At 43.8% G+C, this 13,365-nt stretch overlaps 2 gene segments (V, D, J or C); both read right to left on the bottom strand.

Annotated features, from left to right (window-relative positions):
• Window positions 1-9,862: 9,862 nt before the first annotated feature.
• On the bottom strand, window positions 9,863-11,346 carry LOC132403456 (T cell receptor gamma variable 9-like). The segment is given in 2 exon segments: window positions 9,863-10,206; window positions 11,247-11,346. Coding segments are annotated over 2 exon segments (444 nt in total).
• An 11-nt stretch (window positions 11,347-11,357) lies between these two features.
• LOC132403350 (Ig kappa chain V region 3381-like) lies at window positions 11,358-11,708 on the bottom strand. The segment is given in 1 exon segment: window positions 11,358-11,708. A coding segment is annotated over 1 exon segment (351 nt).
• Window positions 11,709-13,365: the final 1,657 nt, after the last annotated feature.

Below are 13,365 nucleotides of genomic sequence, written 5' to 3'. Positions count from 1 at the left end.
GTTCAGCCCATTTTCCAGCTGATCCGGATCCTGCTACAAGTTCTAATATTCTTCCTCACTGTTCACAACACTCACAATCTTGGTGTCATTCGCAAATTTGCTGACCCAGTTAATCACATTATCATCCAGATCCTCGCTAGAAATGACAATGAACAGGGCTTGTATCGATCCCTGCGGCACGCCACTAGACAAATGTCTCCAGTCAGAGAGGAAACCATCTACTACTTTTCTGTGGCTTCTCCCACAAAACCAATGTCTAAGATAATTCACTACCTCATCTTGAATGCCGAAAAACTGATCCTGCATGACCAACCTTCCATGCAGAACCTTGTCAAATAGCTCATTAAGCTTCATGTAGACAACATCCACTGCCTTGCTTTCATCAACATTCCTGGTACCCTCCTAAAACAGTTCTACAAGATTGGCTAGGCACAATTTACAACGCAAAAAGCCACGCTGACTGTGCCTAATCAGTCCATATCTATCCAAATACTCATATATCCGAACCCTTAGAATACTTTACAATAAATTTCCCACTACTAATGTCAGGCTCACCAGTCTATATTTCCTAGTTTCTACTTAGAGCCTTTCTTAAACAGTGGAACCACATTAGCTGTTTCCAACATTGCAGTACGTCACCTGTCACGAAGGATGATCTAAATATCTCTGCTCGGATCCCCTGCAATTTCTGCACTTGCTTCCACCAGGGTTCAAAGGAATTCTTTGTCAGTCCCTGGGGATTTATCCACCCTAATTTGCCTCAGGACAGCAAACACCGCCTCTTCTGTCATCTGTTCAGGGTCCATGACCTCGCCGCTGATTTGCCACACCCCTAAAGACTCTGTGTCCTCCTCCCGAGTAAATACAGATGCAAAAACAAAATCCGTTTAAGATCTCTCCCCTCTCGTTTGGCTGCACGGATAGATCATCATTCTGATCTTCCAGTGGATCAATTTTGTCCCATGCAATCCTTTTGCTCGCAACATATCTGTAGAATCCCTTGGGATTCTCCTTCAACTTGTCTGCTAAGCCACATTCATGCCTTCTTTTGCCTTCCTATTTTATTGTTAAGTATTCTCTTGCATTTCTGATAGTCCATACGTACATCGTCTGTTCCTACCTGCAATGCGCTTTTTTTTCTGAACCAGGCCTTCCATATCTCTTAAAAACCAAGGTTCCTTATATCTGTTAGCTTTACCTTTTATTCTGACAGGCTCATACGAACTTTGTACTCTCAGAATTTCACTTGTGAAGATCACCGACTTACCTGGAACACCTTTGCCTAATCAACCTGTCCGAATCCCTACTTGCCAGGTCCTTTCTGATGCCATCAAAATTGGCCTTGGTCCAATTTAGAAACTCGACACACGAAGCGCCTATCTTTTTCCATATTTACGTTGAAACTAGTAGCATTATGATCGCTAGATGCAAAGTGTTCCCGGACGCAAACTTAGATCACGCGCCAAGATCAAATATCGCATAATCTCTCATCGCACAATCGTCTATGTACTGATTCAGGGCACTTTCCTGAACACATATAACAAACTGTATTCCAGCTCATCCTTTTACTGTACGGGAGTTATAGTCAATATATGGGAACTTAAAATCAAATACTATTACGTTATGGTTCTTCCAACAGTCTGCGATCTCTCTACAGATTAGCTCATCTAAACCCCGCGGACTGTTGGGTCGTCAATAATGTAGACCAGGTAACAGGTTCATAGCTTTTGTGTTCTTCAGTTCCACCCATAAAGCTTCACTTGACAAGTTTTCCCGTCTTTCTTGACTGAGCATGCCGTGACATTTCCCCTGACTAGACATCCCTCGCTCTTTAATGCCTCCCGTCCTTTCACGTCTAAAACAACGGAACCCGAAATGCTGAGCTGCCAGTCCTGCAACTTCTGCAACCAAGTCTCACTAATGGCTATGATATCATAATTGCATGTGTTGATCCAAGCGCTGAGCTCATCTACCTTTCCTACAATACAACTTGCATTGAAATATATGCAGCTCAGAATATTAGTTTCTCTATGCTTAACTTTTTAATCCCTGAATTCGTCTGAGGTCTTAACAATCTGTCTCCACATCCTCTCCACTAACCACTCGGGTGCTCTGGTTCCCATCCGCTTGCCCCTGTCTTATTTTAATTTGTTCTTGCCAATCAATCTCAATCGCTAACTGGCCACTGTTCAGAAAACAAACAGCCACGAATCGATGCCTTATGTACTCAATTGGCGAACCCGAGTGAGCTTTGTCTTCTCACGCTGATTGGCCTCTGCTCAAAGTTGTGAGAACAATTCAGCTGATTAGATTATATTAGCGCAGAGAAATAGAGCTAACTTTTTAGTTCAATGGACTTACATCAGCTTCTCTATTACTTTATAAAAAATCAGCTATATTAATTAAATCCACTTTGCATTTTTCAGGCCAGTGCTCGCTCACCTGCATTCTCCTCCGCAAGTGCCTGTTGATTTTCTTCTTTAACTTCGTTGCTAATTTTTACCGATGTTGCTGTCAGACTGATTGGTCAATGGTTTCTAGGAATATGCATCCACTTTTTCCTAATCAAAGGCGTCACATTTCTCTAGCTCCGTTACCCTGGGGTATTGGAAGATGAGGGTACCCCTCTGTATTGTCTGACTCCGGTTTCCTCGGTTTCATCTGGACCAGGTGTCTTATCCACTTCCAGCATTCCCTGCCTTTCCAGCACATTCTACTAATAAATATTCACGCCACCCATTGCTCTTACCATCCTGACCTCCACCAGTTTGTGACACCATCTTTGATCTTACTAGGCGTCTCTATGGAATGAGAAATTCTGCGGATGCTGGAAATCCAAAGCAACACACGCAGAATGATGGAAGTACTTGGCAGGTCAGGTAGCATCTATGAAAAATGAATGAACAGTCGATGTTTCGGGCTGACATCCTTCTTTGGAACAGAAAAGGAAGTGGGAAGACTCCAGAATGTAAAGATGGTACGTGGAAGGAGGATTGCTAGAAGGTGATAGATAAAGGCAGGTGGATTGGAAAAGTAAAGGACGGGAGAGGAAGGAAGGAGAGAGGGAAGAAGGAGGGCGCCAGAGGAAGGTGGCAGGTAGTTGAGGAAAATACGTAAAGGGGAGACAGAGTGGTGCCATGACGACATTCGGAAGTAAAGGCTCTTTACACGGAAAGACTCAATATTCTCTTTAATGAGCATAAATCACCTTCGAGCTATCCTTCTTCCGCTGTACTGAATGTTTAACTGTTTTGACCCGAGTGCTAGTCTTAACTCCTCTTCTGTGCCAGTTCCCAGAAGTCTGGAGAAGGCCCGTTGGCTGATGCCCTGGGTGTGTAGATGTCCGTGAGTCCACATGGGTTGTCGAATGGCCAATGTCTATGTGTCCGAGTATGATTTTGTGTCTTCTGGAGTCTGGAGGCTGAAGCATATGGAGGGTCTTGGGGTTAGAAGACTGTATATGAAGATGGTGGGAGGGAGGAATGGAGCTTGGTTGCTGTTGTTGATTTGTTGCTTGTTGTGTTCTGCTGAGCATTGTGGGCATGCTACGTTGGCAACGGCTGTGTGGTAACACTTGCGGGCTGCCCCCAGTAGTGAAACTCTCTCAATATCTGTCCTATCTTGTACGTCTCAATAAAGTCACTTCTCACTTTTTCAGAACTCTACGGAAAACAGACCTAAAATGTCTGGCTCTCGGAAAGACAATTCTCTCATCTCAGGAATTAGTTTGGTGAAACCCCTCTGGATCTCCTTCAATTCTCGTATCTACTTTTGCAGGTAAAGGAGCAAAAGCCATGCACAGTATTCCAGGTGTGGCCCTGGACAACCGCAAGAAAACTTCCCTTCCAAAATTTCATTTGCTTTCTTGACTGGCTAGTAACATTCTGTAATACGAATACTGCGTAGCATTTTGCAATACATGCACATGAACATCTCAGTCCCTCTGTTCTTCACTCATTTGCGGTATCTCGCTATTTAGACAATAATCTGTCGTTTGATTCTTCTTAATAAAGCTCATGACCTAATCCTGTCCACATTTCATCTGCCAGATTTTTGCCCCCTCACTCAACGCATGTCTATACTTTGCAGAATGGTAATAATACTCAACACGAGATGTCCTTCCATCTATTCTCCACATCCTAGTCTTGGGAGATCGTTTGCTGAAGAACACCTTATTTGTGTCGGAACTGCAACATACACATTATAATATCCAGCAGCAAGGTTGTTCCGAGTATTCTCCCAAACTCAATCCCTATTTTTCCATGCTTTATTAGAGGGGAAATTACTCGGGTACTGAGTACTTCCCAACAACCATGTGATGATTTAATGCCATGTAGGTATATGATTATTTTCGTAGGTATTATTTAGGGTTTTTTTTTGTCTAATCATGTCTGCAGTGACACATCCTTGAATATTTCGGCCACTTGAACAAACAGGCAGCAGTCAAATTCAGATTGATGTATTTATCACATTTACAACAAAAAGGACAGTGGAACTGTTGCTCGCATTAACCATCAGCAGTTGTGCTGGGGGTAGTCCACATGCCCACCATGTTCCATAGACCACAAGCAAAAAACGCAAAACCAGCACCATTAACAGTTGCTTTCATTTTCATCTCTTCCAGCCAATGGTACCCGGCCTGTGTAGATTGGATCATGGCAGTGAGTTACGTGGCCACAGTAAATTACCCCTCAGTAATATGAACACCGACGGATTCCAAGGATTGATGGGCATGAGAGAGAGAATATGTTGTAGGCCTACAGGGAAGTGAAGAAAGGAAATGGGGCTGATGTTGTTGTTCCACTGGGAGCCAGCATGGATGAATGGTGTGAAAAGCCTCTTCCTGTGTTATTAGAATTTCTTACCGATTACAGCATTAGAGGCCATTCAGTCTGTCAAGCCATGCTGATTGAGCAGTTTCTCCCTTTCTGCCATCCACGGTTTTCTTTCGCCCATTCAGTTCCCTTTTAAAAGAGTAAAGAATCTGTAAAGACTACAAATATAAAGCCTGGAAAGAATTGACTAACTCTCAAGGTCTCTCAGGGACACAAGTGGACAAGATAGTAAAGAATGCTATAGCATACTTGCATTTATTGGTTAAGGCGTTGAGTATGAACGTTGGGAGTCATGTTGTATTAAAATTTGCATTAAAGTGTAGTTAGGCCATGTTCCGTGTATCATGTGCAGTTTTAGTCATGTGCAATGCTGGAAAGGAGTGGGGGCTTTGGAAAGGATGCAGAATAGAATCACCAGGATGATCGCTGGTGTAGAGAGTATTAGCTATAAGAACAGGTTGACAAACTTGGAGTGTTTTGTTTGGAGCATCAGAGGCTGGAGGTGGACTGATGAACTATGAGAAGCGTGGATAGACTGTCAGAATCTTTTTCAGAGGATGGAAATATCCAATACCAGAAAATATTGATTTAAGATTAGAGGAAGTTTAATAGAAATCTATGTCTTTTTTACACAGAAAGTGCTAAGTCTTGAAAACGCTGCCTGGGATGGCTGTGGTGGAGGTGGAAGCAGGTATCGCAGCAATAGACACAATAACAAGCACAATGACAATAATAACAAGAATAACAAGACACAATTACAAGAATATATAGGCTGAATGGCCTGTTCTTGTGAAGTGGTTCTATCAGGCAGGTACAGCATGGATTCAGTAAAGGCAAGCTAGCTTTCTGGAGTTGTTTGAGAATATAACAAGTGTAGCAGACAGAGGAGAACAGGCGGATGTTTTATTCTTGGATTTCCAGAAATTGTTCGATAAGGTGCCACATAAAAATTTATTCAAAGATAAGTTGGGGGACATGTATTGACAAGGATGGAGGACTGCAACAGTACGGGTTATTGCTATGGTCAAATCTGGAGTACTGCGTTCAATTCTAATCTCGCATCATGAGAAAACATACACTTTGTAGGAGACACCGAGGCAGCTTACCAGGTTGATTCCAAAGATGAGAGGGTTAGCCTATGAGAAGAAATAGAGTCACCTGCAGCTGTTGTGAATCTGGAGTTTTCTGCCTTGGGAGGCAGACTTCGTAAAATCTAGTTAATACATAAGATAGAGTTCTGATTACTAGAGAATGTAATGGTTTTGGAGAAAAGGCAGGAGGGGGAGCTGAGCCCACGACCAGATCAGCCATGATTTTATCAAATGGTGCAGCAGGGTTGATGGATCAGAGGGACTACAGTTACTCCCATTTCTTAAGTTCTTACGTTCTGATTTACTAAGAATCGTTGTTCCTGACTTCTCTTTCTTTTTAACTTCTCCTTCATTGGTTGTCAATAAAATGCACAGCCTTAAAATGGTCACTATTGGTGGAGAGACAGCAGTGTAGGATTTTGATGTTTTTGATCCAACGTTGTTTCAGAAGTTAAGAACGAGGTGTAAAGCGTGTGGGTCCATAATCATTGCAATAAGCTCCAGGAGAACAAAACAATTGGAAATGGAAGTAGCAAAAGACTAAAAACAAAGAAGAAAGAGAAGGAAAAGAAGATGGTGAGCCATCATCCTTTCAAAATAATACAAAGAGCTGTAACCACTAGGGGACACAATGAACAATGACATATATATATATATAGGTAGTTATAGAAAATACTGGCAGGCACAAGAAAGTTAAACTGCAAAGAAATAACAATTACACAGTCTAATCCAACACCAGGAACTGAGAAGCTCCGATTTAAATCAGAAAAAAATAAGCAGGAGCAACAAGCACAAAATGCTGGAGGAACACAGCATGTCAGACAGCATCTCTGGAAATGAATAAACAATGGATGTTTTGGACTGAGAAACGGGGTTTCTCTTCCTCCACCATTCATGCTTCTCCAATCCGCATCTCCTCAATTTCCCTAACAGGCGTGTTCGCCCCATTTTCCCGTCGCCTAAATAGTGATAGTGTTCCTCTTGTTCTTACATATCAACCAGTGAGCCTCCTCATCCAACGCCTCATTCTCCACAACTTCCGCCACCTTCAAAGGGATCCACTACCAAACATTACTTTATCTTTACCCCCCGACCCCGCCCACGGCTCTTTCCGCATTCCGAAGAGATAGCTCCCTCCTTCTTTTCTTTGCCAATTTGTCCCTCCCAACTAATCACCCTCCCTGCATTTGTCCCTGCAAGCGAATGCACCTGCCCATTCAACTCCTCCCTCACCTCCATTCAGTCCATAAGCCCATAACATAGAGGAGAAGAATTAGGTTATTTGGCCCATCGAGTCTGCTCCGACATTTCATCATGGCTGTTCCATTTCCCTCTCAGCTTCAATCTCTTCCCTTCACCCCGAAACCCTTCATGCCCTGACTAATGAAGAATCTATCAACATCTGCCTTAAATATACACAATGAATTGGACTCTACAGCCACCTCTGGCAATGAATTCCACAGATTCATCATTCTCTGGCTTAATAAATTCTTCCTCATCTCCATTCTAAATGGACTGCCCTCCATTCCGAGGCTGTGCCCTCTGGTCCTAGATTCACTTGTCATAGGAAACAACATCTCCACATCCACTCTATCGAGGCCTCTCAACATTTGATAGGTTTCAGTGAGATCCCCCTCATTTTGTGAATTCCAGAGAACACAGGCCCATAGCCATCAATCAGTCCTTTCAATCCAAGAATCATCCTCGTGAACTTCCTCTGAACCCACTCCAATGTCAGCATATCTTTTCTTACATAAGGGGTCCAAAACCGCTCATAGTACTCCAAGTGAGGCCTTTTCATTGCCTTATAAAGCTTCAAAATTACATCCTTGTTTTTATGTTCTAGCCCCCTTGAAATGAATGCTTACATCGCGTTTGCCTTCCTAGCCACTGACTCAACTTGCAAATTAACACTTAAGGAATCCTGCACGAAGACTCACAAATCACTTTGCTCTTGGATTTTTGAATTTTTCTCCATGTAGAAAACAGTCCAATCTTTTAGTTCATTTACCAAAATGAATGACTGGCCTTTTCCCGCTTCCTCAATACTACCTGTCCCTATCTATCTTCATAACATTCACAAATCTGGCCACCATGCCATCAATTCCGTCATTCAAAACAATGGCATACAAAGTAAATAGAAGTGGCCGCAACACAGAGCCTTGTGGAACATCACTAGCCAAAGTCAGCCATCTCTATCCATGTTAGTATCTTTCCAGTAATATTATCGGCTTTGAACGTGTCAAGCAGCCTAATGCGCAGCGACTTGAAAAAGGCCATCTGAAAATCCAAGTACACAACATCCATCAATTCTCCTTTGTGTATCCTCTTGCAATTTATTCAATTAATTCCAACAACTTTATCAGGCAGAATTTTCTTTAAGGGAACCACCCCGACTTCAGCCTATTTTATTATTGCCTCCAAGTACCCCAAAAGCACATCCTTAACAATTGACTCCAAAAACTTCCCAAACACTGAGTTCAGTCTAGCTGGCCAATAAGTTCGTTTCATCAGCTTCTCTCACTTCCTGAATAGTAGAGAGACATCTGCGAAATTTTAGTCCTTCAGAACCATGTGAGAATCTATTGGTTCTTGAAAGGTCATTGCTAATGAGTCGATTGCAGTTTCTGTCTAACTATATAATATGTTTCTCTATAAAAATATGAAATTTCCTTTAATAGCACTCTTAACCTTTTTCATTCCATGGAACACCGCCACAAACAATACACCTCAAGTCTCTTGGACAATTGTTCAGGTTACGAGAATGTGCAGCAAATAAGCACAAAGTATTATCTTGGAAGCACAGGAAAAGAGTTCCCCAGGGATGTTAGGGATACTGTTATTCATTGTGTGCAATAAGGAAATTGGGTCAGAATGCAGATGGCGTGATTAGTAAGTTTGCAGACTACATCAAAATTGTAATCGGTCATCTTAGAAAGTTGTGAAAGATTACACGGGGATCTCAATCCAGCTCGGGAAATATGCTAAGGTATAGCAGATCGAATTTAACTTGAGGAGATTTAAAATGTTGCATTCTGGTAACTTAAAGCAGGACAGGATTTACACAATAACGAATGCAAAGCAGATGGGTCGAGGGGCACAACCGTATAGTTCCCTGAAGGCGGAAACACGGAAGGATAGGGTTCCGAAGTCTTCGTTTGGCACGCACTCTTTCACTAGCTAGTTCATTGATTACAACAGTTGCGATAAAATATTGCTTTACAAAATATTGATGAAACCACACATAAAGTATGATAAGACACGCAAAATGCTGGAGGAGCTGAAAAGATCAGACAGCATCTAAGCAAAAGAGTAAACAGTTGAGGTTTCGGTCCTGATTGGTTTGGAATTCCAGCATCTGAAGATTTCCTCCTGTACTTTAGAGTATGGTGTCCATTTCTGATAGATTTGGGATTTAGCCCGGAGAGTGTAGGAGGCTTTGGCAGAGATATAGCTGTATAGAAAATCATGTGCGCACAGCAACAGAGATGGTCACAATGAATGAGTTGGAAGGATGTTTTCGTGCTAGATAACTCTGAAAAGCGGGCGAATGGGATAAATGCAGGTTAGAAAATGGCCCGAATGACCGGTTTGCGTGCTGTACAATTCCATAACCCTAGCTCAAGTCAAGGAAATTGGATTGCAGTTTTTGGCTCATTGTGATCGCGCGACCAGGTTTTCTGTGAGCGTCAGTAGCATTTTAGGCTCTTGGCTTGTATTCATTCGTGAAAATTGGATCCACGTTAATAGTCCATCGCAAATTTATGTCAAATGGCTTTATTCAACCAAGCTATAAAGTAAAATGCAAATTGCACCGCGGTATAAAACAACGAATAGCATTCGTTAAACGCAGGTGTTCGTGAAGACCGTGAGGCACAACACCTGTTACTTGCTCTCCAATCGGTGAACACGTTATGCACAAGGTACCCTTTGGGTTTATGTACTGGCTTCCCTTCGCATTTCTCCACTATGTAGCCAGTAAGCGCAGTAGTAGGTGCCAGCATCATCCTCGCTTACATTCGGCAAGAATAGAGTGCACGATTGAGTCTCAGGTACTTTGCTCGCAATTAATCGTTCGTCAGCCACATCCTTCTGCGTGTCGGATGAATTCTTAAAATACAATAGCTGCTGCAGGCCTTCACCCGGCCTCTGCCGGTACCAATGTATAACAGCTTCCGCAAAGTCGATTTGTTGAACATCACAGTAAAAGTGCACAGGTTTTGTCGGAGCCCTGGTGATCGATATTTGAGCCTGTGTCAATATCTGAAGCGCCGCTTTACCTGTGGGAGAAAATAATACAATGTGATTGAATTATTCCACAGTGTGGCGATGAAGGCCGAACGAAAACAGGGATTAAAATGCTGACCGAGAAAGGAGGTCAATAAAATGACGGTCAGCAGCACCTTCATGTTGGGGAGGTAGAGCGTCGCGCTTATCCAGGTGACTGAGATGCCGCAGACGGCTTCACTCTTTCTCAATGCCGGAAACTCAATGGCGCGATGATGTCACGTCCTCTCCTTTAATATTCAGACCCGGCGCTGAATTTCAATCCGGATCTCACCCTACCACGTGGCCTTGAAGGTCAACCCAGCCGCTGTGCGCAGGATGTCGCCTCTGAGCCGGTGGTGAATTCTTGTCCACTCACACCGAGCATCTGGGCCTGAAGTCACCCGTCGCTGCAGCCTTCCGTTATGCCTCGGAGAGATCCACACTCAATTCCTCAGTTAGACTGCTCGCGCTAAACTTACACGCTCTCGTTTATCTATAATTAATCTCCCTCTGCCTTCAAATTATTCAAGGACCTTGCGTACCCAAGATCTCCCAGGAGTAATAGACTTTCGAGAGAAACCCTCTCTTTATCTCTCTCGTTAATGGACAACAACCATTCAACACTGCCATTCTAGGTTCTCGCACGAATGCAAACGTCCTCTCCACACGCCTCGCTGTTAACATTCATCAGCAAGCAGTACTTTTTAATTAAGATCCCTCTTACTATTAAAACATTTAGTGGATGTGAGTCTGGCCTGTCCATCCCTTTTTTCATCGTTCCAATGAACCTTCTCTGAACTGCTTCGAGATAACTGACATCCTTAAATGACCGGACAAATGCTGGACACGAAATTCCAGGTGTGGCTCCGTACGCAGAGTATAACTTCGCTAACTTTACAGTAAATTGCGCTTGTAATAAACAACTATCTTCCGTCAGTTGTTCTGAAGACCTGCCGCACCTGTGTATTCTGAACCACGTGCCTCTTCCCGCTTCAGCACTGGATCCCTGAACAGAATAACATTCCTTTTGTTTGGTGGGAACGCTGCCTACATCTCCGGTCAATGACACGAGGTTTCCTTTCCCCGGTGAAGCAGTCGAGCGGCAGGAAAGACTGGGTGGTTTTTGTATCGTCCTTCTGCCACCGTTTCATTCTGTGCCATCTTAACAGGCACAGTAAAAGATAGCGGCATCTGTCAGGGCAATGTTGTCAATCACAAGAGAGACGAAAGAGTTACTGCCCTCGGCTGAGAACTTGGAGGACACTCCCGGATCGCGCTCCATTCGCCCTTTGCTAAAGCGCAGGATCTTTCTGGGTGCCTGGTTGGCGAGTTGCTGGTACCAGTGGATGTCATCGAGTACCCCTGCCTCGCACAGTATCTTCACCGTCGTCGTCTCTGGCTTCGTGATCGAAATCTGAGGCATCTTCAATTCCTCGGCCAGACATCCAGCTGCAAGTAAAAGACACTGAAGCCACGCTGTCTTGAAGGAAAAAGCTGGTGCGGTGGTGGACATACTTGCGAGGGAAAGCGCCAGGGTGGTAAGCAATGAACAGAGCGACGTGATATAGCGGTGAAATTTCCGGGGGACTGGCTCCTCTCATAGCATAGTGAGATGTAATCAGCAAGTGTCCGGATACAGGCTGGTTGTTTCGCGGCTGCGTAGTGTGTCCTTCACCGTCACCTTCATTTGCACTTTCATTCGTCCGTCCTTTACCCTGGAGAGAGGGACGAACAGCAGTGGTTTCTGTCGCCAGTCTGCAAATGTAGAACTTTAGATTATGTAAGGTGCCACATTAAAAATTATGCAACCTCCGTCTCTCGACTTCCCATAGATGAGGATGGAAGTAACCAGGAGAGAAGTAAATTTCGCCGTTCGCCGTTCTTTTCTTGCCTTCCTGACTTCGCTCTGCCTCCGGCGTTCCTCCCGCATTATCCTGTCACTCATTTTCTCCCTCATTTGTGCCAGATCCTTCAAAGCTCTGAGATCTCCTGAGCGAAGGGTACGTGATGTTTGACCCGCTGGGTGATTACAGCGTTCTCGCTTCGGATTCTGAGGATCGACGCGGCACACCACAGGGATGGAACATTAAATAAGGGGAAATGGAAGCGGATCAGTCTGTCCTTCCTCGTGTTCCTGGTTCACAAAGATAGTGGCTGATCTTCAAGTCCAGCGCCGCTTTCCTGTCTTTCAATTCCCCTAATCTCCAAATAAATTTATTTTCCCAGGATAGAGTCATAGCACGGAATTCAAAGCACGGAAGGGGGCCCCTCTGCACAACTAGTCCATATTGACCAGTGGTAGTCCCATTCGCCTGCGTTAGACCGATGTTGCTCTCTAAACCTTCCTATTGTAACCTGTCTAAACGTTTTTAAACTTTGTTACTGCATCTGCTATTCCCTGGCCATGTATCCCAGATGATCTACATAAATCCTATTGTAATCTCACGGAGCCTTCTTCACTGTCCACTACACCGCTGAGCTTGATTTCATTCACAAACTTACTAAGCATGCTGACTATATTATCATCCATGTTATTAATGCAGATATGTAAGTGATGAACTGCAGTGGACCCAGCATGATCCCTGTGGAACACCAATGATCACAGACTCCACGACCATACTTTGACTCTTAACGCCAAGCTAAGTCTGCATGCAAGTGGCTCGCCTATTATTAATCCCATGCGATCTCATCTTCTGGACCTGTTTACCGTGCGGAACCTTGTTAGATCTGCTGAAATCAACGTACTCATTTTGTATGATGATCGTCTTGGTCTCCTCCTTAAAAAAATGTAATTAGTGACACATTGCCCCAAGCACAATCTCACGCTGATTATTTCTGATGAGCCGTTTCAATCCCAATTGCTGGGGTATCCCATATCTTCCTGTAAATTTCCCGCCACCGATTTTAGACTCACCCTCCCCACCCCACAACCCTGTAGTTCCCAAGTTTGTCCTTACAACACTTCTCAAACAAACACGACAGTAGCCACCTGATACTCTTGTTGCCACACCTGTGGCTAACAGTTATAGAAATAACTTTGCCAGGTCCTCAGCAAGTTGTTTTCTTGTTTGTTTATTGAGACACGTCCTCCAGCAATCTTCCGATTTATTCTTAGCCAAATCACAAGACAATTTGCAACGACCACTTAAGCTAGATTTTCGGAATTTGGG

Source organism: Hypanus sabinus, chromosome 1 (assembly GCF_030144855.1).
Source record: "Hypanus sabinus isolate sHypSab1 chromosome 1, sHypSab1.hap1, whole genome shotgun sequence".
Classification (NCBI taxonomy): Eukaryota; Metazoa; Chordata; class Chondrichthyes; order Myliobatiformes; family Dasyatidae; genus Hypanus; species Hypanus sabinus.
This window is presented reverse-complemented; position numbering and strand designations above follow the sequence as displayed.